Source organism: Mus caroli, chromosome 1, assembly GCF_900094665.2.
Source record: "Mus caroli chromosome 1, CAROLI_EIJ_v1.1, whole genome shotgun sequence".
Taxonomy (NCBI): domain Eukaryota; kingdom Metazoa; phylum Chordata; class Mammalia; order Rodentia; family Muridae; genus Mus; species Mus caroli.
This window is the reverse complement of record NC_034570.1, coordinates 184,750,556-184,778,126: the sequence shown is the minus strand read 5'-3', so window position 1 is coordinate 184,778,126 and position 27,571 is coordinate 184,750,556. Positions and strand designations below refer to the sequence as shown.

Sequence of the window (27,571 nt, the reverse complement as noted above, 5' to 3'; positions counted from 1 at the left end):
AAGTCCCAGAGAAGGAAGTACAGAGACTCTCCACTCTGAAGCTCACACAGATAAAGGCCAGCAGGCCAGGGTAGACTCACTGCTCAGCGATGATGTATTCCCCTGGGATAGGTGTGCAGGGCACTCCAGCCACCTGCACATGGTGAGCAATCTCAGAGAAGTCCAAGCCCAGGTTCACGCCATGGATGGTCACACGAGTCCCTCCTTCAGGTGGTCCTGATACTGTCAAAATCTGTAGGAGGAAGGTGGTGTTAGCCACTAGCTGAGTTATTCACAAGAATAGAGGTTTCTTTTCCCTCTCCAAACAGAGTACTTAGGAACTTTGGTGAGACTCCTAGAATGTGAGTGCCTTCTCTTTTTCTCATCTTGTGCAGAATACAGCTATCACCTTCTATCTTACACTATTTCCTTAGATCATTCACCCATCTATCCATCCATCCACCCACCCATGCACCCACTCACCCATCCATTAAAAAAAGCAAAACTTAACAGAAGAATTCTGAACTCTCATAAGAACATCACTGATTTATGTGCATCTCTAATTCACTAGCTGCCTGAGTGTGATCAAATTACATAATCTCTGTGAACTTCAGTTCTTCTTCCTTGAGGAGAGTATTATCATGTCTACCAAGCTAGAGTGAGCATGGAAGCACCAGTTAGTTCTTGAAGTTCTGTGTTCACAAGAAGGCTTTGAAACTATGACAGTAGTGTTATTGCTATTTCTGTGCTCGATCCTGTAGGATACAATGGTGAATACTCAACAGACTCGACCTCAAAGAACTTATAAGTCAGGAAGGAAGTGATAACAAAGTTTCCAGTTTAGAGTCTGCAGTGATCAGACAGATACAGGGAAAACAGCAGAGACTTGTAACAAGTGGGGATTCGATTTGGCTGAAAGGGAATATCACAGACCCATACTGCTTACCATTGTTCTGAAAGAAAGAGAAAAAACTCATGACATATGTTAGAGCAAAGAGGTGACTTCATATTTTACAATCTTTCTCTGGCTTCCCACTAGTAAGGATCATTATTTATTTGTTCATTCTTTAATTCAGCTACCAAATGCTGATTATCTCATTTTGCTTTTACCCAAAAGGAAAGGAGTAGAAGAATCAGGATGCCAGACTATAAATTTCTCAGGAATCCAGTAAATCCTATGAATATGTTCATGCTTTGAAGATTACAGTTGCCTGAAGTTTGAAGTAACTAGCTAATCTTGATCCTGAGTGAACAAAGAAATTCATAATTGTCAACCTAGAGGTAGAGGTGAGTGTGTGTCAGAGCATCTTATTCTAGGAGTCTCATTTTATAGTGAGAAGAAGGAGAGCTAGAGGTGTTAGAGATGGATCCAAAATCTTAGGTAACCTGTGCACAGCAATAAAAAGGCAGCTTATCACTACATCCTAAGAAAGGCTTGACTTGATTGAGACCAGCAGTCTGCTAAGATCCCAGGATGGTACCTCTGGGACAGGGACAGTGTCTTTGTATTCTTGGACATTGAACAAGCTCCCCCTTAAGCCTATACATGCTAGTTGTCTGAGTTAGGGCTGTTATTGCAAAGGGTTGATTTTTACTCACAGGTCCACAGAAACAGTTCATTATTTAAAGAAGTGAGGATAGAATCTCAAACAGGGCAGGAACCTGGAGGCAGGAACTGATGCAGAGGACATGGAAGAGTGTTGCTTACTCTTACTGCTGTTTTCTCTTCATGGCTTGCTTAGCCTGATTTCTTATAGAACCCAGGACCACTTGCCCAGGGATGGCACCACATATGGTGGGCTGGGCCCTTCGTCATTAATCACTAATTTAAAAAAATGCCCTACCGGCCTGCCTATGATCCAGTCTTAAGTGGGTATTTTCTCAATTGAGATTTCCTTTTTTGGATGACTTTAGCTTATATAAAGTTGACACAAGACCATCCAACACAATTGAACCCTGTTAGGGATGGAACAGTCAATATGGATGAGTCCAGGTGGAAGGGGCCACTCCTCCTCAGAGATACTGAGTCTTGCTACCCTTCCAGACATGGGCCCCCATGTTCTAGCCAGCAAGAAAGAGATAGAGTGTGGGTGGGGATAGCTCTTCCTTATTACTGGTGGCATACCAAGCAGACTTTGTCTCAGTGTGGAGGTTGCCAAGCCAGAATCAATTTAGCCTGCTGACTTCCCTTCCATTTCTGCAAACCTTCAATTGTGCTGCTGAATTCTTGCCTGAAAGGCCCCCAAAACACTATTCTGAGGACTCATTTTTACCTACATCACCTTGTCTGTGACTCTTGATTCCTTTTTCTTGGAATAAAATACCTCAGCTTATAAATAAAACTAAACATATGGAATGGATCAAGAGAGATGTTGCCTAAGAGACTCACAGGCATATCCATGTGTTTGGGTGGGGGTGTGAAAGACAGAACTGTACGGAAGGGAAAAAGGTAGCAAGAATAAGAAGCCTCTGTGGGTCTACTGTCCCTGGAAACTCTAAAATGTCCACAAAAAAGGTGTGCTCTGGATGTTCTTCTTAGCATGTCAATTTTTCAGAGGCCAGAGATCCTGCCTTGGAAGATGGACTCTTGTCATGAGAGGCAAGGGAAGGAGCTGCTTCTATCTTTTAAATATCATCAATGGGAGAGAACATGCTTTTAGTTATGGGTTCACTTGGACATTTTTGGACTTGGCTTACCAGTGCGCCACCCACCTCCACCCCAACCCCAGCACGTGCATGGCTCCCCAATGTGTTAGACAGAGCTGTGTTGGTTGGTTTCTTTCCTTGGTTCCTTTCCTCCCACTTTTATTTTTTAAAAAGTCTTTTGTTCACTGCAGTTAATTATAACCTTTCAGAAAAAACTGTGAAATGAAATCTTTCTGAAAGCCTAAAAATACTCTTGTCTTGCAGGTAGCACATGAGTACTCGGTGCCTCTGGAAGGTTTCACAGTACAGCTCCCCTGCTGTTCAGTCATAACAGCTGTTTCTTCCAACATGGAGGGATAGTTAGACACAAGCTACAGGCACTGAACTCTCAGAAGTATAAGTCAGTACAAAGAAGATTCTTGGGTAAATTATGAGCAAGTGTTATAATCTTGGAATGAATGTATATGTCAAGGATACATGTGGGTCCAATAGCAGCTGGTGTGCAAATTAGGTCCTCTCTAGATTATCAGACCACATCCCTAGTCTTGGAAAGTGCTGGGGAAGCTGAGTTTTCAAGAGAGCCTATTTTTTAGGCTACAGCTTATATTGTCATCACTTGGAATATGTGGCCCCAAAATTCAGAGTAAATAGCAACTAAGCAGCACCCAGCCATGGGCTTAAAGAAATGCATAGCTTACAGTTTTGATTAAAACAAAATGTATCTATAAAACTATGGATTTTCAAGCTATAAATGAGCTGGTGATCATCCAATTTGCAGGAGAGTTTCCAATGGAAATCTCCATTACTGATGACTTCCAAATCTTTGTCATATGCTCACACCTCTCTCCTGAGCACCGTAGCCATATATCCAATTGCTACAGGACATTTCCACTTCTACCTGAATGTCTATCAGGTGGCTTAAGTTTCAGCATATCTAAAAATAAACTCTTAATTTTTCTTCCTTCTACTCAAGTCCAATTATCCTTTCAGATTTTCTTTCAAGGTAAATGGGGTCACTATGCTCTTGGCCAGAAAATTTGCAAGCATCTTCAATAGTTACTTTCCCTTCTCCTGTCATGCATAATTAATAAGGTCAAAGTCCTTTCGGTTCTCACTCCTATGTAAGAACAGATGCTAAGCAGACTTAATCATTTCACTCATTCTAACCAAAAGAATCTCCATGGTCCTCCACGTAAATTCCACAGCTGCCAAGGGTTCTAGTCACTTGGTTCAGTGGTTGTGATCATTATTGAGGCAAAGTTCCCCTAGATTATGGTCTCCTTCATTTCTTCAGCTGTATCTTCTATTCTATAATATGGCCTCTGTGTCCTGCCAGAGATTAGTGGTTCCCATACTAGCATGGACTTTAAACATTTCTGTGTCAAGGCTGGAGAGATGGCTCAGCTAATCAGAGCATTTATTGCTCTTACAGAGGCCTGAAGACTGAATCTTATTACTCACACTGGGTTGTATACAACCTCTTGTACTCAACTCTAGCTCAGAGGACCTGACATCCTCTTATGGCCTCTGTCGATTTCCTCCCCCCTCCCCCTACAGTCCTCCCCCTCCCCGCCTCTGCTTTTGAATGCATTTGCTTTCCCTAAGTTCAAAAGCCAGAGTGAGTCAGGTTGCCAGTCTGTGCTTAGAACAAAACAACACAAGAAAACATCCTATACAAGTCTGTCTACCAGAATCCTCCCAGATGTCTGAGAAGAGTCCAAGGCTCCTGAGTCACAAGAACCTGGTATGCACACCCTCATTCCTCCTCAGAACCAACTGCACAGGCTTCGAGAAGGAGGGCTAATGGAAAAGTTTGGTCTTAAGAGAAGGAAAGCATAATACCTGCCAGGACGACATTGTTAAACCAGGCAGTTGGTGAGTCCCCAGGCTCTTCCCCTGTCCTCAGAGGTTTTTTTTTTTTTTTTTTTTTTCCCTTAGAAGTAGCAAGAAATTGCAGGATGCCCATGATGTCACTTCTTAAAACCTCGAGGCTAGGTTTGGCATTTATGTGTGGGTCTATAGCGGCAAACTTTCTAAGTGTCCAGTTATTGCCTGCAAAAAGCCCAGGAAAGGTCTTTCTGCTCTAAAAGGAGCAGTGGAACCTCAGAGGAAGGTAGGAAGATGGTAAGAGGGTAGAATAGTAACACTGAACCCCCACTGACACAGAATATACTCAGACATAGCTGGAATAGTGGGTATATTTGCCTATCTTAGCTTCCACTTTCAGATGGCCTGTGTGCTTCTGACTGCTCTGGGGTAAGGAAGTGAAACCTAGTACTCAAGCAGTGTCTGCAGCAAAAGAGAGAGCAGGAAAAGTCAAGTCTGTGTTTCAGAAAGCTATGTGGCCTTGAACAAGCTCACCTGAAAACTGATAATCATGCTGGCCTCAAAGGAAGGATGCCAGGATTAAATTAGCTAATGTTTTGAAAACTCCAGCATGTTAGTTCAGAGTGCAGGTCATAACAATTGGTAATTTCCTGCTCTGTGCTTCCCTACACACAGGACTTACAGATGAGAAGAATGCGGTATTTAAGGATTGTGGGGAGCTAAGAGATGATATGAATTGTCCTGCTGATCTGGAAAGAAAACTTGTGGATCAAAGACAGATATTTAGTAACCAGGTGAAAATAACATGTATTGCTGGCTGGAGGTATGTATCCTGAGAAGTTTCCTGCAGGTCAAGCTTGGCCAGGAAGCAGGTAGTACTGAGGCCAGGGCCTTCTGAATCTTGTATGGAAACACACTCTGAGCTGGACATCATTCTTTAACAGACAACAAATTGGAAAGTACTGTCCAAAATGGTCTTCATCTTTTTCTCTTTCCTTTCTTGCCAGTACTTCTTTCCTTGGTTATTAGTTATTTGAGGCAGATGCAGCATCACACAATGAACTAAATGAATCCTTTCAGAAAAATAACTTTAAATGAGGGTCACATAAACAGTATGACTGGTTTGAGGTAGTTGTGGTGTGTGTGTGTGTGTATTGTGTGTGTTGTGTGTATGTGTTCTTTTGGTCAGGCTCTCTTGATGTAACACAGACTGGCCTTGAATTTGTTGGAGATCCTCCTGCCTGAGCTTCCGGAGTATCACAAGCAAGTATTCCCATATTTACTCTAAATTTGCATTTTAATGGGGTGTGGTGGTTTGAATATGCTTGGTCTAGGGAGTGGCACTATTAGGAGGTGTGGCTTTGTTGGAGTAGGTGTGGCCTTTTTGGAAGAAGTGTGTCACAGTGGAGGTGGGCTTTGAGAGCCTCTTCCTAGCTGCCTAGAAGCAGGTCTTATTAACAAGATGTAGGACTCTCAGTTCCTCCTGCATCATGCCTGCCTGGACACTGCCATGCTTCCTGCCCTGATGATAATAGACTGTAGACTATGATAATAGACTTCAGAACCTGTAAGCCAGCCCCAGTTAAATGTTGTCTTTCATAAGAGTTACCTTGGTCCTGGTGTCTGTTCACAGCAGTAAAAGCCTAAGACATGGGCTTTAAGTTATTCTATCACCTTGTCCTAAGATGATTGGTATCTAGTTCTGGAGAGGAAAGATAGGCTATGTTTTGCAGGATCTAAGGGGAACACTTTTAGGCTTGGTCTACTAGCAGTAAGTGCTAGCTAGACTCTCTCAAACATGAAGTCGCTTATCTAAGCCCCTGCCATGCACCTGTTGCTTAGTACATGCTAAGCCAGAATAATGGAGACAGCAGTGTGTAAAAGAACATTGCATTATTGGGAACAGATCATGGGCTGACAGAAGAGACTCATGGGAGAATTCTACTTTTTTTTTTCCTTCTGGAGCCTCTAAAGCTTTGGGAGCCTTTGGTTTGGAGATCCACTCCTCTATATGCTCAGACCCCACCTCAATCGCTGTCAGTCAAATGGAGCACCCTAGAGGCACTTCAGCTCACTTTGTATCCTTTTTGAACTCTGTCATGTTTGTTTTCCTTTGTGGGTGCCATGACCTGGAAAGCAGCACAGTGATGCTACAACGGCCCTCATTCTTGCAACCACTAATTGAACATTTCCAGGGAACTGTGCCACAAAGCTGCTCAAGGGCAAGAGCAGATGCAGCTGATTAATTACAGCTGGGGATCTAAAGGGCTGCATGAAGAAGCAGAGTGGGAGTTGCTGGAGGTCCTAGGGGCTTGGCAGCCTGGGGAAAAGTGATTAGGCTGGCTTCATGCAATGATAGACTCAGGCAGGACCTGGGTAGAGCCTTGGAGGAGCAAAGTTCGGGCCTCCCTCAGAGTCAGAGTATCTTGATGAGAGATTCCCAAAGCTTGGCTTGCAAGTTAGAAACACGGTATTCTTTAGGACTGTCTCCTGGTTTACAGAGACAAGGAGAAGTAAGATAGAAACAACAGTCCATCACCTCCAAGGGATGGGAGGTTTCTCTGATAATGATACTTGCTGTTTCTTTACTTATGAAGTGTTCAGAATGAGACAAATTGCATCTAGGGTTTTATATATTGTATTCAATTTTGGGCTCAAAACAAGTTACTAGAGCAGCGTGTTATTATTCCCATTTCACAGGTGTGAAACAGCATTCTGTTGCATGCAGAATGACAGAATGCAGTGGACCTATCTAATGTGTACATTTAGTTTTCACACAACACAGTCTGAGCTAACTGTCCCTAACCCTTCAGAGATCAAGTTGCCAGCTAGGAGTACGTGCCTTAGTCTCTCCTCTAGTCCCTTTGTTCAGCACCAGCCAGCCTCTTTCTTTGGCTGAGGCTATGCCTCCCTGTTTACTGGGAGCCCCATTGTTGGCTTTGGTGTTCACTGTTTCCTTCTGCTCTCTCCTCCATTCTGTGTTTCCCACCATCCATCTTCCTTCTCCCTGTCCATACACTTAATTTGGCTTGCCCTATCCTCTCTACCCACCACATATGCCTGGCCTCCCAAGATGATACTGAGGGCAGAACTTCTGGCTTTCTTCTCATCTCAGTAGAGGCTAGAACTTAGTTTCAGCTCTTTTTCCCTTCTGTTTCTAGACAGAGAATAATGTTTGCCTAAGAGACCTTAAAGGAGACAGCAAGGATTATACCCCAGTCAATGTGGTGCTGTAGGGCCAAGCAGCTGAGGGGTAAACAAAATACTGCTGTAACATCAAGAAAGTTATCACTGCTCATAACTCTCATCTTTAAAATGAGCTTCATAAGAGGCATCAATCAGTATTACATTCAGTGAATGTAGTTTTTATTTTTCGTGTCACCATCTAAGAACTAAGAAATTCATACAGAGGCCAGGCTAGCTTAGGGCTGAAGGAAAAAATGGCTTTGCTCTTTATGAGCTTCCTATGCAGACGGGCAATACTCTTGGCAAGGACTTGATTCAAGTGCACATCCTGCCTTGTGGCATTGGATGCTGCCTCTCTGTGACCTGTGCAGCCCTCGCTTTGATCTCCATGGTGTAAATATCCACTTCCGAGGTTGCAAGAGAAAGGAGAGACTGACACCAGAACTTCTATGTGGGAGGACGAAGTATTCCCAACCATGTATTAGATGCTCTGTGTCAGGGATTGTGCTCTAAGAGCAGACAGATGGACTGTACATCAGTATACAGATATACAGATGTATTGGTATATAGCCAGCTCTCCTCCGTCATAATTCTTGCTCCCTTCCTGTAGTATAGAATGCCCCTGATAATAATTCCAACTGTACACATGCAAGTTTCTATTCTACCCTGATTCCCAAGCACACCTAGACACCGAGTCCCTGACAGCAAGGGATCATGTGCTTTTCCAACTTGCTAGTGCTTGTGTGCATGTGTTCATGTGTATGTGAATGAACTTATGCATGCATGCATGTGTGTGTGTGTGTGTGTGTGTGTGTGTGTATGGCATGCACACATTCTCCATGATCACTAGAGCTGATGAGGAGCTCTGCAGGAATCTATGACTTCAATGGTGCCAGCTCTTCTGCCTTAGGTGACTCCTTGCTAACGCTGTCTTAGCTGATAGTACATTCAAAACCTAATTGTTATCTCAGCAGAGTGACTCCATTATTCATCCTGACACCATCCCCGTTAGCTGTTTGTTGCAGTGATGTTATATTAATGAGACCTGCAAATAAATGAACAGGAGATCAGAGTGCTGGCTGGTTTCTCAGGAAAGTTGGCTGACTTCTTTATTGGTAACTTTCCAGTGAGTTACTCCAGCCCTGGGCAGGTGGATTTTCATCTTTCTTAAAAATATGTGGTGCAGCTGTTTGGCTAAATACTTGCAACTGTCCTAGCTTCTCATATAGTTCTGTAAAAGCATTAGCATCTGAGAAAATCTGAGCAAAACAATCTCCTTATAATTACTTGGCATATGGAAAGCAGGGGAACAGGAGGGATCTATCCTCAAACTAGTACAATATCAAAAATTATTCATCCTTAATTTTGGAGAGTAATATATACTGTTTTATACTCGTTTTTTTTTTCTATCTCAGTTACATGTACCCAAGATAAGTTAAACAGAATCTCTATTCCATAAGCATGGACTAATGAGGCTGGAGAAGTACTGAGGTTGAAAATAAGTGAAATTTATACAGTTGTCAATGGATAAATTGCCTGGCATCCATACATCCTTGGTGGGAAATGCAGCATGAAGCATATGGGTTTAGGAACACATGAGAACATGCTTTCAGATTTCAAGCGTAGTAGGTTTTTAGTCACTGTTTGGGATACTACCTCTGTGATTCTTCCTCTGTTTCTCAAAACTTCTGAGCCTTGTTTAGCCTGACCTCTGCCCCAGCCTACAGATGCACACCATCTGGGTTCTCCTGCCAGAAGGAGATGCCTCAAAGGTCAGATCTCAACCCAGAGGACTGAAGATTCACTTCTATCACTATTGCACGGGTGGACAAAGGCATGTCACATAACATGTGGGGTAGGCATTAAAAAGACTATGGCTGATAGGAAAATATAGTTGCCTTAAGCTCACATGTGTCCCCAAATTCTTGAACTGTTTTCTCTATTCATAGACATGTGGTTGAACTGGATTGTGTAGGGCAAAAATTAAGCACAGGTGACTTTAAGATTTATTTCAAAGGGTGCTGCAGTACTGAGTCAGATGCCTGCTGGTATCTTCTAAGAGGACCTTTCTGATGCTGGACACACAGAGATACTTTGGGATGGAGTAAAGTGGGAAAGTGTATGCGCACAGGATACTCTCTGCTCCTAGTGACAAAGAGCCCTCATTTTCAACCTCTGTATTACTGCTAACCAGATATGTGACTTTGGGCAAATTATTGACCTTCCCAAGCACCATTTAGAAGGATCATATAATTAGTGGCTTATGTTGGCTGCTCTGAGTGGTACTAAGGACAACATATATTCTGAAGATAAGGGAGACTAAATGTAAAGATTATCAATACAAACAGGTATCATAATTATGAGATTCAAAAAAAGAGCTATGTCAGCACAAAGGGATTATACAAGAAAGTTGAAAAAAAATGAGTTGATTCCTTTTGAAGATTAGTTTGAAAATATTATTATTGTAAAAATGCTACAGAAAAGAGGTTGTACTCTTTTAGGGGGGTATTAGAAGGTCTTCAAGGTTATTTTGGTGATATGAAGACTGTTTAGTTGAGGTGGGGAGAGAATTGGTCAGTTTTCTTCACCAAGAAGCTACTATTGCTCCTACTGTAATTAATGATCTTATGGGAAGATAGCTCAAGATTGTAGAATATTGTATTTCTCATCAGCTTTCACCCCATCTTTGTATCTAAAGGCTATCCTTGCTGGAAACAGCTATAGCTGTGCACATAAAAACTGTGACTTTCTTTTTCTCTTTCTATATTTATTAGTTGGGATACTAGTATGAAGATGCATCTCCCCTCCTATTAAATGTTTGTCTGAGCATATCAGCAAGAACTGGTAGATTCTTACTCCTTTCAGATCTCCCTCAAGTTGCTTACTATGTTCTTTCTCTTAATGGTTCTTACCCAAAGTATTCAGCCTGAATTAAACCACAAGGAAACATCTGGTATACCCAAATTGAGGGACACTGACAACACAATCAGACAACACAACAACAAAAATAACTCTTTAGTACCATGAAGGTCATTATTAGGGCTGTGGATTAAAAGACCACAGGGACAAGACAATGCCATCATGAAACATCACACTGGCTCCCAGATTCCACCTTACATTGGATTTTGCATCAGAAAAAGGTATCATTTGACAACTAGGAAAATGCTAATAAAGTATATATGCTGGATGATGACATTAACTCATTAGATCAACATTAACTGATAATTACATTATTTTATTATTATTATTTATTTTTTTTTTATTTTTATTTTTTGGTTTTTTGAGACAGGGTTTCTTTGTGTAGACCCGACTGTCCTGGAACTCACTTTGCAGACCAGGCTGGCCTCGAATTCAGAAACCTGCCTGCCTCTGCCTCCCAAGTGCTGGGATTAAAGGCGTGTGCCACCACACCCAGCTGCTTACATTATATTTTTTTAAGATGGTAACTTTGAAAGACCTGGGTAAAGAAGATATGAATGTTCTTTGTACAATTTTTGTATCTATTTTATAAATTTATAATTATTTCATAAGTGACTAGCTAGAAGAAACAGAAAACAACTCACAGATGAAGGAGGGTCTGGTTGAAGGTAAGAGATACAACATCAAAGAAAATAGGACAGATAATAGTGACTAGTCATTCCAGACCTAGGTACTTCCTGCCATATGCCCTTACCAGAGTGACATGCCTGAATGAGTTTGGAGCACAGTACAGGTGTGTCTCTTCCCAAGAAGTCCTTTAATATCACAACATCCTCAATATGAAAATTACCCTTAGGAGCCTTGGAACACCTTCTGTTGCTGATACATTCATTGGAAAAATCAATTATAGCCTAATTACCTCAGGAGGTTAATTAGCCTCCTGTAATTTGGGTGTCCTCTGTGAAGCCAGCAGCCTGTCAGTCCTCAGTCTGTGAACAGGGTGGGTGGTGGAGGCAGAGGCTTCCCTGTGAGCAGCTTGCCTTGGGGCTTATAGAAGCTCCAGCCAGGCTGAGAGCAGACAGACACCAGGCTTTGCAGTCCCAGAGCCTGTAGAGGTAGGAAGTGCTGATGACAGAATTTCTCCTGATTTAACTCCAGACACCACGGGTATTGACAGGCACAGAGACTGACAACCATAGCAGAAAGACATATTGCAAAACAAGAAACAATATAAGTTTTCAGGCCAGAAGTTGCCAAAAATCACTAGAACAGCTAAGACACAGAGCTTCAAAGATTTTAAGATGTTAGCTCTATGAGGGCAAAGGCTGAAGCATGACAGTATGTCAGCACTCTTTACAACATTCTCTTCCATTGAGAAAGCCAGCAGGCATGGTCACTTGCCACATCTGAATGTAAGCTAGTACTAAAAGCCACACTCCCTGTTTGGGGGCAAGGTCTACACTTGTGTAAGTTTATCCGGTTACAAAACAGTACCATGATGCAGCAGCTCCCTCCCCTCCATATCACCTGCACTCTTTTCCACAGACACACATGTACTTCCTTCTAATGGTCTTGTGTTCAATTCCTTCTCTGGAACTTTAGGGTCTCCTTTTGGTTATTTTCGAGTTGGAGCACTTGACATAGAACCCCTCACATGGAGGAGTCACATCTATCTGGTCTATATTAGCAATGGAATGGATATTAATTAAGGTGAAATACCATTTACTGTATACTACAATATATTTATTGTATATTGTATACTTATTATATATGCTATATACTTATTGTATATTGTAGTATACAGTAAGTGGTGTTTCACCTTATATATTGTACTATACAATATACAATATGCAAAATCATAGAGAATTCTTACGTAATTTTAAAATGAAATCTGAGCTTAAATGCTAGTGTGGCTTCTAATCTGCTATGTGGATTTGGGCCTCATTTTCTTCCTCTATGAAATGGATCTGAGAAAACTTAACTTCTCACATTTGCTATAAGAATTAAATATATCAAAGCCAAGCATGATAAATAAGATATCTGCTCCCTGTTCAAACAGTTTATCTGAAGGTTACAACAGCCCTTGGTCTTAAGGTTTTTGTTTTCCTTAAACTGAACTGAGGCTCTGATTGGGTTAGAAAGGGATTCAATAACTTTCCCAATATTCCATGACACAGGAATGGCTTTGGGGGAAATGATGCAGAGACGGGGACAGTGCACCAGCTTAGAAAGATGAAGACAGAAATCGTTTCTCTCTGAAATCATGTTTTGCAAACTGTCATGGCACCTGCCTAGGCCCTTGTTTTTAAAAGGGAATGCACAATTTAGGTTCAAAGAAAACTGACAATTACTGACTGGGGAGCAGTTGACAGCAACCCAATTAAGACACAACTGTGCCTCTCCAGACTACTCACACCCAAGTAGTTGTTCTTTCTCTCTGTATCACCAACTTATCTTTCTTTGCAATTCTCTATTTTGTAAACATCATTTCCTAGTATAATTAATTACTTTATTTATTCCCATGAAAACGCACAAAACAAATTGGAACCAAGGCAAAACACTGACAAATATCATGAAGCTGACATATGGTCTCCCTACTTCTTCAGTCTCCAGTTTTGCACTTCTGAACTACTTATAGTTCCCCAGATAGCTGAGAGAAGCTAAAGCTGCTTTCTGAAATGTTTCTTTACCATGGAGTCAATGTCTTGTCCCTACCTGGCTCAGTCAACCTAGTCATGCAGCTGAGCTAAGGCAGGACACAGAGCATAAGTGTGCCTGTTTCTAGTCAATATGCACAAGATCTTCTATCTCTCCATCAAATATTCCCTGTCCAGGGATTCATTCATAAGTATATTTCTTTCATATGTCCCTGGCTGTTCCCTTTTCTTTTGGAAGCTGGAGACTTACCTCTGTGATTTGGGGGTTGGAGCACTTGACATTGTGGCTGGACCAGTCAAGCCAGGGGCTAGAAGTGCTGGGGCAGTGCTGGTGGAGGGTACATCTGCGCTCACCACTGCACCAGCCACACTCGAACTTGTGGTCAGCCTTGAGGCAGAGACCACAGCTTTCCCGCTGGGCTGCACACTTGTAGAGATGTACTGCAAAGAGAGGGGACCATCATAGATAGGACTGCAGAAGCTCACCACATAGCTTCTGTTTGTAGGTGCAACAGATCTGCCCCAACCACAGACAACATTGGGGTCACCACCCCTGCAAGAGCAAAGCATGGAGAGTGAATAGGGTGCCTTAGGCAGTCATCCAGAGGCACAGCAGAAAATAATGAGTTAAAGGTTTTTGCTCCTGGACTGAATCAGATCTGTGCTTTAATTGTGACTTCTCTACTTGCTAGCAGTGTGACAAAGTATTTAGCCTCTCCAAATCTTGTTTACCTATATTTATCATGGAGATAATAGTTGGTTGTGGGGAGGTTTGAAAGAGGTGCTGCACAGTGAGTACTCAGCAGTGCCTGTGATATACTAGATGCTATGTACACACCTACTACCTTTTCTTTGAACTCTATCAGTGCTCTTGAGCTGTCCCTCACAAATGAGAGATATGGGCTCATTTCTTCATTGTAAGTTTAAAACTGAATGAAGCTCAAAAAGATGTAGTGACTTTCCCAGCTTACTATGGGTACTGGTCTCAAGCTTCATGTGCTGCTGATATTGGGTCCTGAGAAGACAGGAATCTCAGTTGGCACCCTAGAAATTGTGTGGGTCTGGTAACAGAGTCAGCTTATGCTTAAAGAAAGTCTAAGTGGCTGAAGTAGGAGGCATGGTAGCAAGAAGAGAGTGAGTCCACCCTATTCATACCAGCGTAGATGAAGAATGTATTTTCCCAGAGAGGACAAACTAGTTCCTGATAGATTACATGATTATTCTGCAAACATTTTGTTTTGATTTTTTTCTAATTTGGAGGCCCTAGAGGAACAAGCCATAAAGTGTAGCTTTATGTGTCCTGAGCTCAGGGCTTATTCTTTTCTTGTTAGTACTGAGAATTCAGAGATCCAAGTGAATTTTCCAGATGAATATAATCAGCTGATGGATTTAGCTTCTAGAAGTAGTTATATATGTATGTACTGATATTTTGCTATCATTACTTGATAACTAGCATGTAACAACTGTCTTCTCCACATTTACATTCAACTATATGTTGTAAGTCATCTAGAGATGATTTAGATATCTGTGGTTATGTGTAAGTATTACCCCATTAGATATGGGGATCCTGGAGGTTCCTGGAAATAATCCTATGGTGGCTAATGAGCAATGACTCAGAAAATTACTTTTCACCTTTTCCAGCCAAGTTGTCTTAAGCTTTTGTGACCTGGCTGTGTGTCTCTGCTGGAGGTCAGGTGTATGCCCAAGGGGAGAGGCACTTTTCATTTTTCCATAGCACTCCAGGACACTTCTGTTTCGTCTATTTTCCCTATCCTAGCCGCACAGACTATTCAGCACTTGAAGCCCTAAATACTCTTGTACCTGGAGTCTCCAAGGCACAGGATAGTCAAAGGAAATCTGAAATTGAACAAGTATTTGTGAAGAGTTTACAAATATTAATTACATAGTCTTTAACCATGAGTTCCTTAGACCCTGAGCAGTGGTCTTCCCTTTGAGACTGTGTGAAGACAGTAGGATGTAGAGAGGTGCCACCATTAGTCTGAAATTTCATGGTTTAGGTAGAAGCACCAGAAATGGATCTTGGATGGCTGAATTTGAGAACTTGGGTATTTAAACTCAGTGTCCCACTGAACCTAATTTATGTACAGCTTTCTCTGATGCTGTGGATCTGGTAGACACAAGTAGGAAGGTAAGCCAAAGCTGCTTGTGCAATTATAGAGCCTTGTCAGAAAAGTCTGATGTACCAGTCTGGAACTGATGGCCATTTTCCTCCAGGTTCTGGGTGCAATCTTTGGATGCAATCTCTGGGAGTTAACTGATCTAACTTGGCAAGGAAAATGTCTGAAAAAAATCTAGTCTAAGAACAAGTAAACACAAACTACCTAGACTGACGTCCATCTTACAGTCTAGGCTACATTGACTTTAATGGTGTACCTGGGACAAGAACCTGTATTCCATAGATGCTGAAGCACCTTCAGAACCTCCTCTCTCCTTAACTGCCTTCTGGTGTGTGTGTACTAAATTGCATGCCAGCTCTAAAATCATTCTATCTCAGTACTTATTATATGACTCAGCTTCACCATCTATAGGATGAGAATAATAACATCACACATTTAGAGTTACTAAGATAAGTAATAAAAACAATTTCAAATAAATTGCATAATGAGTGCCTTATATGGCAAGTATTAGGAGTTGGGTCATTCTGAATGGCTGCCCTGAGGGTGGACCTGCCAGGGCCTGTTTTCTGAGTGAGTGTAATGTGAGATTAGAGGACAGGAGCCTTAGAATTTCCTTCTTGCTCTAACCCAGCCCCACTTTTTGAGCTTCTCTGCTCAATATGTGAACCTGAGTTAGCATGCCAATCCCCCATTGGTCTTAGGACTAGAGCATAACACTTACAAGCCTTTTTTGTTCTGTGACAGTGATCAGGGCTGAGAATATGGTAAGGAGAGGCTGAGTGATAGCATTGTCTCCATTTCTAGGGAAGCTGTCAGGACACTCTGTCTGCTGTTCTCCTAGGTTAGGTTTTATAGATACTCCAAAGTCACTGGAACCAGAGAATAGTACACATGAACAGGCAGCCACCTTGTAGATTCTCTGGCTGTAATAAAACAGGGCTCCCAACAGGACTCCTTTGATGGCTTCAAATGTTGCTTTAGAAGTCTCCAAAGAACTCTGCTGGCAGAGGGAGTGTGCTATTCAAGGCACAGCAGCAGCCTGCTCTGATCTCTCCAACCCCAGCCTTTCCCAAGGTCATGAAAATATCAAACTTGTACCTGGAAGCAGTTGCTTACCTTTCAGGTCCTGAGGGTTGTCAATAATGAAGTTGCCATTCCATACTACAGCAAAGTCCACTGCTAGGTTGCTGATGTCCATCCCATCATACTGGTACTGTGGGGACAGGATAAAAGCTCTCAAGGCTCTCTGTCACAGGAAGCCAGAGTGCAGAGCAACTCCTCATACTGCTTAATGATACCTATTTCGATGACCCCTGATTTCTAGTCAATAAGGCTCCAGGAGCCAGCCTAAGCTTCTGGTTTAGCCATCAGTTCTTTCTGAAACCTGAATAGGCTCAGATCTCCACTCCCTTTTCCTGCTAAATCCATCAGTTCTAAACACACTTGCTGAAGCCCCTCTCTGTATATTGGTTGAGTATGCAACTCAAAGAAATGTCGCTTCTCCCTACAACAGCCAACTTTTGAGCTTACCCTGTTTACTTAGTCTTGTTCTCTTTCTTCTTCCCTGCGTCTTTCTGATATCCTGGCTAGTAACACACAGCCCTCCACACACACATATATCCCCTGCTTCCTCCTAGCCTTGGACTTTTTATACTGCCATTTTCTGTATTTTGTATGGCACTTCTCAGGAATTACAATGTATTCTTTCATGCATGCATTTATTCTTTCTAGAGTCCATGTGTTTGGGGACACAACATTAATGTCCTCACTGCTCTCTCAGACCTAGTACCTATAATAGGACATGTGGCAACAGTTGTGGAGTGGCTGGTTGGTCTAGCAGGAGTAAGTGGTAAGGTTTTGATGTGTTTTTGTGCATATGTGCATATATACGTGTGCACATATGCATGTGGAGGCCAGAGGTTGATGCTGGATATCTTCCTTAATCATTCTTTTTATTTTCTGAGATTGAGTTGAAGTTCATAGATCTTGCTACACTCAGTGCCCAATGGGATCCAATGGTCCCCCACCATTCCATACCCAGCATTTGGCTCACAGTTGTGAGTCTTTGTGACCAGCACTTTTATGTAGGTATGGGGATCCAAATTCAGGACCTTATGATTGGGTGGCAGGCACTCCACTGACTGTGCTATCTCCCCAGCCTCCTCCTTCTACAGATAGGTTTTACCTGGATTAGTGTCTAAGAAAGAAAGGGCTCATGTCTTTCTGGGTATCTCCTAACGGAGCAGGAAAAAGAATGGCCCCCATCAGGTCTCCTGTTCTGACCTCACTGAGGCCTTTCAAGCCCTTCCCAACCTCTTGGGTGGCCCAGTTCCCCTGTGCCTCACTAAGTCTCCTGGGTAGTCTCTCTTTATGTCTGCCCATTTCTAGCCATGGGCTTAGCTCTGGAGAGCACGTTACCATGGCCCTCCCACCCAACCTTCCCTTGCCTTCTTCCTTTGTTGTGCTCTCTTTCTCAGTCTGGCTTCCTGTGCACTTGGCACCGATTACAAATTCTATCAAATGCTTGTGACCCCAGAATCTGACAGCTCCCTGATAAGAGGCCCAGATTCTCTTTATCTCTCCCAGGCGAATTAGCTTTCCTCAACACCTTTGTCAAGCCCTTCATCTCTGAGCTGACCCCCCACAGTCAGAGACAGGGAGTTGGCAGATAAAAAGATCTTCTCTGGGCTGAAATTATAATTAAACACCTCATGCTTTCTGTCCACCATTCTGGGTAGGTTTAACTCATTGTGGCTCCTAAAATGCTATATTTCCTTCCTCTCCTCCCACCCCTTCCTGTCCATCCTCATCTTAGAGATACCCTCCGGTATCTTTACAAATTGAATGCCGATAGGGTTCTGGGTGGGGTGGGTTCTTTTTTTGGAAGAAGTTTTCCCAATGGCAAAACTGTGTACTTTAACTTCAGAAGGGTCCCCCAGATCTCAACGTCTACCCTTAAGGCTCTTTTGGTGCTCTCTCCTCTGAGACCATGACTCAATGGCTCAGGGTACTTACAGGTTTTTCTGTCTCTTGTAATATGGATGCTGCTTGTGATGCAACATGATCTAAGGCCTTGTCATATGGGTGAGCTGCTTACCGAGCTGTTTTGGCACTGCACACTGGAACTGTTGAAACGCAGGGCAGGGACCCGGTGGACAGCCCCTTGAATGCTGAGCACACACTCGTAGCCTCGCTGGCCAGACTGGGGTTGGGGCAGGTTTCGGGCCTTAAGGGTGATTGGTTTTACTTCCCCAACTGGGATCAGAATCTCCTCCGTGGGCACGAGCTGGGGACAGTCCTAGGTGAGCAAGCAGAGAGCTTCATTAGTCCTCAACTCAGAGCTCTCTCCTCACCTGAGCCAGGACAGGACCTTCTTGTTTCCAGGTAGGTTGCCCATGAGAAGAGCTGCACCTTATTTAAGAGACACATTGAGTCACTGGGGAGGATGGAATCTTTTCCTCCTGCTGGGCTTTGATACTGTCAACCATTCCACAAGCCACCCTAATCTTCAGGTGTGTGTTACAATTTAGGTATTAACTTTCAAACACCAGTATGGCAAACTGTGGGTTTTTATCTCTGGAGACTAGATGAAAGAGCCTCCATGAGTTCATGTCCCCAGCTCAGGCACCCCACCTCTGGTTTTATCTGGTTCCCCAGCCCCTTGGCCTTTTACATTGTCTGGTGCCTGAGGCAGTTGTTATCTACAGCTTCAGCTTCTCAGTTCCAGCTGAGCCAGGCTTTCCAGCTTTCCAGGAGGGGGATCAAGTACCTGCCTTCCCACTCCCCCCAGCTATTCTCTAAATACTTGCTGTTTTTCTTTTTAAATCTCATTTCATTACCTTGTGGGAATGCTATATTGTTTTGGAAAACAAAACTCAAATAGGGAATTGCAGTAGGGAGGGGCCAAGAGAAAGATGTAAGAGAGATGGGAGAGGTCAGTTTTGCTCAGTCTATGTCTGGAGGCAGAGGTCCAACACCACACTGTCAACTTTGTCCTCCTGCAGCAAAGATCTGAGTCTTGTTGCCTGCCCTGCCCACTACAGGACAGATGTGGAAAGTCTTCACGTGGAAACATTTTTAATCTCCGGGGAGTTCTTGCAGGGACTCCACATTCCCTGTCCTTTGGACATTAGTTCCTGAAAGGATTTGGGGAATGTATAGGGGCTCATGTAACTAGAAGGTCTGTAGAAGGTACTGCTGGTATTTGCTGCCTTAGTACCAAAACTGCTGGACTTTCTATAAGGTGTGGACAGTCTCCAAGAAGAGACTGGATGCCAGAAGCCATCATAGGTTGTTGAATAATCACAGTCTCTACTGTAGATCTACAGAACTGGCCAGCTTCTTTGTGTGGACACAAAAGTCCCTTTTCTTTTTCTTTTTCTTTTTTTTTCCGTATCCCAGTTGCAGGTCGATCATAATCTGGTCCCTACTTGCTTGTAAATCTGTTTGTTTTTGTATATCATAATCTGGACATACTGAACACATAGTTCTAGAATGCTGTACTCATGCATTAAAGGGAGAGGGAGAGGGAGAGGGAGAGGGAGAGGGAGGGGGAGAGGGAGGGGGAGGGAGAGGGAGAGGGAGAGGGAGAGGGAGAGGGAGGGGGAGAGGGAGGGAGAGGGAGAGGGAGCATACACCTCATACTGATAATGCATCTGGGCCTTTGCACACACTTTTCTCCCTATCAAAGACTAATTTTTCTTGACCACTGCCATCTTCTTTCTGGCCCCTGTTCTATTTCAACATAATTAGATAGCTGATCATCTGTTACCCAGCCTTCCAGCTTGGCTCAGGAAGTCTGGCCTGACCCTTTCCTGCACTGTCTTCAGGTAGAACTCTGGGTCTATGTTTGCACTGAATCTTTGGAGCCACAATTTCTGTAGATTTGTTTTTCTTGCTGGGCTGTTATCTTCTCAAGGACTGAATTTGAACCTTTCCAGCCCACATCCTAAGTCTTCATATTGTGTGGTGGATACTTAGCCATTGTTTGCAGGAGAGTGATTGTAAAGGAGAAGATAAAGCAATAGACATAAGAATTTTGAAGTTTCTTTTTAGTTCCAACTTTGGAGGTTGGTAAGAAATAAGGGAAACTTGAGAAGCAATTTGATTCTCAAGCTGGGACTACAATTGGTAGTCTGTAGCCATGGTTTCTGGAGCTCCATAATTACCTTACAGGCACAGACCTATCTATGGGGGAGCATGGCCATTTATACAGAGCTAGAGCCAGAATTTCCTATTGAGACCTGTCTGGAAGGACTAGGAAGACTTCCAGGGTAAGCTTGGCCACTCCTGGATACCAGTCACTGCATAGGAAGACTCTAGAAAACAGGTTTTCTGAGAGGGCAGGATCATAAGGAATCCCAAAACAGATGGGTCCCAGTTTAGGAGCCAGTTGCTCAAGCTGCCGACTCATAAACCTGCTCCTAACTGCTCTATTGCTTTCATCCCCTGCAGGCACTTTTGACAGAGTCTTTCACAGATTTATATCCAGGAAACCTAGGAAACCCAGGTATACCTCTGAAAAGAAGCATATCCATCCAGCAGCTGAAAATCCGGCTAGAATCTAACAGGCTAAACTTTATGATAGAAATAAGTCTAATGTGTAATGGTATGTGTGTGTGTGTGTGTGTGTGTGTGTATGTGTTTATATGTATGTATGTGTGTATGTGTATGTATATATGTGTGTGCATGTGTATAAGTATGCATGTGTGTACAGACTTAAAGGCAGACACACATATAGATAGATGTTGATTGATTGATTCAAATTTTGAATCAATTGCTGTAAAAAGTTCTTGTTTCTCTAATGAGTTCAGAGAACAAATTTAAATTTCAGGAGGCCTACAATCTTATTATTTATTTTATATATGTGAATTCACTGTCACTTTCTTCAGACACACCAGAAGAGGGCATCAGATCCCATTACAGATGGTTGTGAGCCACCATGTGGTTTCTGGGAATTGAACTCAGAACCTTTGGAAGAGCAGTCAGTGCTCTTAACTACTGAGCCATCTCTCTAGCCTTAGGTCTAGAATCTTAAAGATATGCTTTTGGAAGTATGATGTCTACAGTCAGCAAAGAAGACTATAGCATCCTTTATAGCTTTGAGGACAAAAATTCTCCCCATATTTGGCCCTCAGTAGCCATGAATTCCACCTGCCAAGGACAAAAGATATTTGGAAAACAAAAGTTATACATATAGTAGATACACATAGGGTCCCCACTGTGATATCTTCTCAAATAAAGAAAACAGCTACTCATACTACACTGACATAGAGTGATTGGTTCTGAGTCACCTAGAGACCATTTAAGGTAGAAGACAAGCTGTGTATGCTTTTATGAAAATATCACACTGTTTAAAGAGAAGGAACTTGGAATCTGTAAAGGTTCTGGAACCAGTCCATGTCCTCTATGGCTGTGGAGTGATAACTGAATATGCTCATATGTGCTAATGTGTATCCATCTTAGAGGATGGCAAGTCATGGGCAGGAGTTGTTCATGAGTCATATATTTTCAAAGAACAGTCTAGAATTTTAGAAAACTCTGTGCTCTTTTAGGCTTTTAAAAACTAGTTTTAAAGATGATGAATAGGCTCTTCCCTAATGCCTAAACATGCTCAAGATTGACCTAGTAGCAAGAGGATGCATTGGACATTGTTCATTTGGCAGTGGCTCTGGGTCCACGTAGAAAAGGACTTTTATTCTATTCCCAGTGTAAAGGAAAGAAGTGGTTGGTGTTCCAAGTTCACAATCTGCATCTTTGTAAGCAGATCAGATTCACACCTGGTCTGTGAGATGGATCCATGAGGTCATGAGTGAAGGACAGGAGTTTGGATAGAAATAGCCTTGGTGAGACAAAGGGCAGACTCAGAAGAACTGACAGCCAAGAACTCTCAGGGTTGCTGGAAAGTCAATACAGCTGGGGCTTGGAAAGGTCATAGATCCTATCTAAAGCCATTCCCATGCCACTTGTTTTTACACACACACACACACACACACACACACACACACACACACACGCAAAATCATAGGATGAAATGAGAAAGTGAAAGAGGAAGGGAGAGGAAAACAGAGAGGGAGGAGGAGAGCAAGGAGAGAGGGAAAGAGAGAGAATGATGTTTTTGTCCTAAGAACAAGAAGGCCAATAACCATAAATATCATTTTTGTAGATATAAAGATGTTCGTCAAAGTTGGTCAAATACTGCAGATTTCCCAACAACAACCTTAGGTCGTTTTATCTCCTCTTAATACTCCACATTGCAGTCAAGCCTTTTCAGCAGGTGTTTCAGTTTAAATGAAGGTGATCAGATGTCCTGTGTGAGAACACCCCAGGGTCCTGTAAGAGCCAGCGAGACTGCCTTGATGCCCATTCACTTTGGTTGGGATTCCCCTAATTCAGTGCTGAGGACTTGTTGGTCCTCTAAAGGACTTCTTCCATGTGGAAATGGCATTATCTTCACCCACTGGACTTCAAAGAGTGAGAGCAGCTAGCTTCCTGGTAAGCTAATCGGATTTATTTGGTTCTCTCTTCCCCTTGGGATGGGTGTAAAAAAGATATTTATGTATCTACATCTCACTAGGCCTGTGTCAGCTGCGGGGGTAGATGAGCCTTCAAGGCTAGCAGCAGTTCATATTCCTGTACACTACCTGCTAACACCATGTTGCTGGGAAATAGCCTGTCAGAAAGCTAAGGGGCTCTAACTGAGGGAGGGTGTAGAGAAGATGAAGCTCAGCACCTTCAAAGAGATTGAGAGATGGTCTGGATGAAGTTCTGCTTCTTCATGTACAAAATGGAGTCAGCCATACCTGACAACTAGATTAACAAAGGAGGGATATGCAATGATTGTGTGGTAACAAGCTGTTTTAACAACTGTTAATATGATTGTTGTGTATTTCTTGGCTAGGTACAAATGTAGCAGAGTCAGGAGATTTAAGCTTATTCAAAACCATTTTGGCTGAGTTCTCACATCCTTATTTCTTTGACCAACAATCAGGAATATTCAGCCTCAGTTCTGTCTGTCACAAAATCAGCTTAATAATAGTGAAGACTAAAAGAAATTTATTCACAAACAAGGTAACATACACATGAAAATATGCAGTAGATGTAAGCTAGTGTACTCCTATTGCAGAATTGCATGTGCTTTGGCCCAGCTTGTCAGTTTTTCCTTGTCAGGCTTAAGCATAGATTTGGCTCAGCAGCTTCTGGAAGGATGTGGATAGATGAAACTTTGAAGTATAGTCCTTCTAACTCTTTCATGGGAAGTATTTCCATTTTTGGAGATAGATTTGTGGTGGTCCAGCCACAACTGAGCTTTCATGACCAACAGCAAGACTTTAGACCAAAGCCATGCCTACAAGCATAACCATGACCACAGAGACCAATATGCTCACAGGTCCCAATTATCTGAGAGAGCAAACAAATCAGATTTTCCTGGATGCTTAATTTCCCATAGCTCTGGGAAATATTTCCAAGCTGTTGGCCTCTTGGTTACTATAGATGTCAAATAAGAGTTAAGTGAAACTGCATTCAGTTTAGAGAGTCAACTGAAATGCCATCTGTCAGTGGTTCTCATTCTTTAGCTTCATCTGGGATAGCACCCATGAACTTGAATTTCTAGCAAGTTTGCAGGTGATGCTGATGACACACTCCTGGGAAGGCACACTGAGAACTGTGCCACAGGTGCAGAACTATGAACACATGAGGCGTGACTGTTGCAGTGTTGCTAATCGGTGGTGCTAATTGGCGGTGCTAATCAGTGATACATTGCCTCTACCAAGTATACATGAAATTTTGCCTCTACCAAGTATGCATGAAATTTTGATTCAAAGTTGGAGGAGGGGCTTGAAGGAACTGGTAAAAAGATATCCTAGTAACCCTAGAAAGATATCTAAGGGATTTACAGTCTCTAAAACAACTTTACCCAAACTGTGCACATGCACTTTTCTTATTCTTTGAACTTTGGGGAATGAGGTTCCCTAAAGCAGAGCTTTGAATAGAAAAAAATCTGATCCTGTAAGCCACTGACTAGGAAGAAATGTGTTGTCAGCTGTGGCTAAAAGATTCAGTTGTATTTTAGGACTTTGAGAAAGAGGCCCTAGCCACTGTGCTAGGAAACTACACTCCACTTCCTTTGCTGAGGCAAGCCAGCAGCTGGATGGATTCTGGGCTTCACTCACAGACTCCATTTAGTTCTAGTGTTGTGCCAACAGCCAGCATGCAATGAGGGCAAGAGAGCATCTGCCCTCTGATGGGGACATGGGAAGAAGATGGAGAGAAGAGGGCAAGGCACCCAAGGCACGGATACTAAAAAATGAAAGTTAGATTGATCAGGGGACCTAAGTCTGCATTTGCCCCCAAGGTCTTTTGCTGATCATTTAATCATGAGTAGCAGGGAAGCAGTTCTCTGGACTTTCAAATCTCTCACTTGCTACTCAAGAGGAACTATGCTTCAGTGAAGGGGTGAAGGGGGCTATGCCTGCTTCCAATTATTCTTCTGGGGCTCAGTCCTCAGTCCTCCCCATCATAGTTTATTTGTCTTGCTCCCTATGACAATCGGCTTGCCCTTGCTCCAGCTGCAGGTCACCCTCAGTCTTGGCTCTGGATTTCTATCTGCCTGTAGGGCAGCCTCCAGAGACAGAGTTGCTCTTTGTCCTGATTTGCACCAGCTTCTTCCTGGGTTCCAGCTTTCCTCTTCCAGTGTACGAAGGAACTTCATAACTTCAGTAGCCACAGTGAAGGTTGCTTTCTGAAGACAGTGATTACTAACCTTCCACTGCCTAGCCCTTAGCTCTTCTGTAGTGGCTTGCTCCCCATGGCCATCTTTTCATTGGCTCCTAGGCTGTGTTAGCTCCTGCTCCAAACCTTCTGCACTTAAACCCCTATCCCAAGTAGGCTAGCTTCAAACTCCTGAAGAATCTCAGACCTGGAATTAATTCCCAGGATCCATTAAGATCAATGTAGCATTTTGGCATGCCCAATGACTAGAAAAGAATCTTTTCTAGATTGTCCCAGGGACTGGATATCTGGCTCTATTATTTTGAGGCAGGTGTGGGTGGGTCTGTCTTAAATACTAGTTATGGTGTCATCTATCTGTTCCTCTCAATTCAGACAGACTACTTATACTTTTTAAAAACTTCGTATAATACAGATCATTTCAGAAAGGGTGAGCTGTTGAGTGTCAGGTATATCTGTTTTCAAGGTCTACTTTATGGTTAGCCATACAAGCAACCAGCACAACTGTGAAAATTGGGAGAACCAAGAAATTCATTTTAGAATACCATTGACAAGTAGCAGTCCCCATTACTTACATTTAGTACGGAGGTCACTCACTGTTCACCATTTTCCCCATGTGTGCATTCTACAAACATTCACTGATAAAGGATTAGGACTTAACAATAAGACGTGGCCTTTGCCTTCAAGCAGCTTCTAGTTCAATGCAGGAGGGAAATATATCTAGAAAGGCTATACTAGTATATGAGAATTCCACAGTCACTCCTTAATATCTGCAAGTTTTTCTAAAATACTGAAAAAAGTGCATGTGTGTGTGTGTGGGGGGGGGGTGTGAGTTGTGTGTACAAGGTCCTAATTGTCTAGTTCTAATTGGCTGCCCCTGGGCATGAAAAATAGACAAAAGAGAGGGAAATTGAGAAGCAGGCTTTATGGAGCTGAGGCATATTCGGGAATGTGAGAGACACAAGCTTTGTGAATAATTGGTATTAAGTGGAATATTCACAGCAAAGATGAACATGATATTTTACTGTATCAATGACAAAGACAGGTCCAACTTTAGGGAAGGAGCTTCAACTAGATAATATAATAGGACTTTTGGCAATGCTCGGTGCTTTTTGCTAGCTGGATTTCTTTCTGTCTCCAAGGCCACCCACCCAGTAATACATCAGAGTCAAAGAATCATTGAATTTTAGAGTTGGATGAAAAGTTGGCATGAAAAAAATGGTTGAGAGTGAATGTTCTATTGAAGCACAGTAAGTCTACAGCCAAGCAAAGAGCTAGGCTCAAAGAATAGATAGCATTCATTACAGTCTCTCAGAGCATGGAGTCTATTTGTTGGGTATGCTTCCTCTGAGCTTTTAGTTTCAACTAGCAATCACCTTTACACTCTTGAATACAGTCTTAGTAGTCTAGCAGGTTTAGCCTCTTTTGGGGGCCTTCTGTTGCTACTTTATTGGACCTTATAGTATCATTTATTTATAACATGCAGAATCTCTGATAAGGTGACCAAAATAGGGCAGGACAAGAGATAGTTAAGCCACTAGACAGACCATTTAGGATGCAAGGAGACCGCTTTTTGGGGAATGTTGTCTTGCCACAGAGAATGTTCTTACCTCTGAAACATTGATCCTGCCTTCCTGGAAGGAACAGGTGGTGGGGTCATGTGTGCAGAGGTTACGGTACTTGCACCAATGGCAGCGGAAGGCGCTGTTAACACAGGACAGGCACCTGCATGGAGAGAACAAGAGGGTCAGCCATACAGGCCTGCCATGAAGGAAGGCTGTTATCTTTACATTCTCATATCACTCTTGGGAAGGTAAACTAGGGGACCATCTAGTACTGAGAATGTGGATTCTGCATCTGAGATGTTCATGGGGCCAGAAACTTAGCAATAAACTGGGACAACAGTGGGAATACTTTAACCTACAAAACAGTAGTGTGCTGGTTTATATTTTCAGGAATTTTGCAAACTAGAATTTTACTCTAAAGGACTGAAATTGACTATGGTCGAAGCATTGAAACCATGGAAATTTGTAAATACTATAAATTAAATTTCTAAAACTCTTATTGCTGGTAGTTAATGCCACTATACTATGAGTTATCAGTCAGAGCAGCTAGCTGAAAAAGCAGAGAGGCAGAGATCAGGCAGATCTGGTACTATGGATTCTGCTGCCAGCTCTGATGGCAACCTGAGTAAGCCACTCACTCTGTGGATTGACATTTCTTCATCAGTCTGTTCCAAAACATTCCTGTGTAGTCCTCAGGGTTGTTTGGTGTTGTGAGATAATATGGGAAATGTTTGGTTTTTTTTTTTTTTTTTTCTAAAGAATGTTAAATGTGATCATTATTTCCAAGAAGTTAAATCACCTATTATTTCAACAACTTGAATAACATTTGACTATTAGCAATTTGGTTCACAGTGCTTGTGGTGTTTCTTTATTGTGTTACATTATTGAATGGTAACTTTGCCCCTTATCACTAGTGGCCCTAGCA

The 27,571-nt window shown here is 42.6% G+C and overlaps 1 protein-coding gene across 1 annotated transcript in view; it reads right to left on the bottom strand.

Moving 5' to 3' along the window:
- Positions 1-27,571, bottom strand: part of Plxna2 (plexin A2) — a 194,212-nt gene that overhangs the window by 35,927 nt on the left and 130,714 nt on the right. The window contains exons 9-13 of the mRNA XM_021173227.2: positions 26,692-26,806; positions 18,450-18,650; positions 16,469-16,565; positions 13,465-13,655; positions 81-232 (exon numbers count right to left, since the gene is read on the bottom strand). Coding sequence (XP_021028886.1) covers positions 81-232; positions 13,465-13,655; positions 16,469-16,565; positions 18,450-18,650; positions 26,692-26,806 — 756 coding nt within the window. The remainder of the gene's footprint in view (positions 1-80; positions 233-13,464; positions 13,656-16,468; positions 16,566-18,449; positions 18,651-26,691; positions 26,807-27,571) is intronic.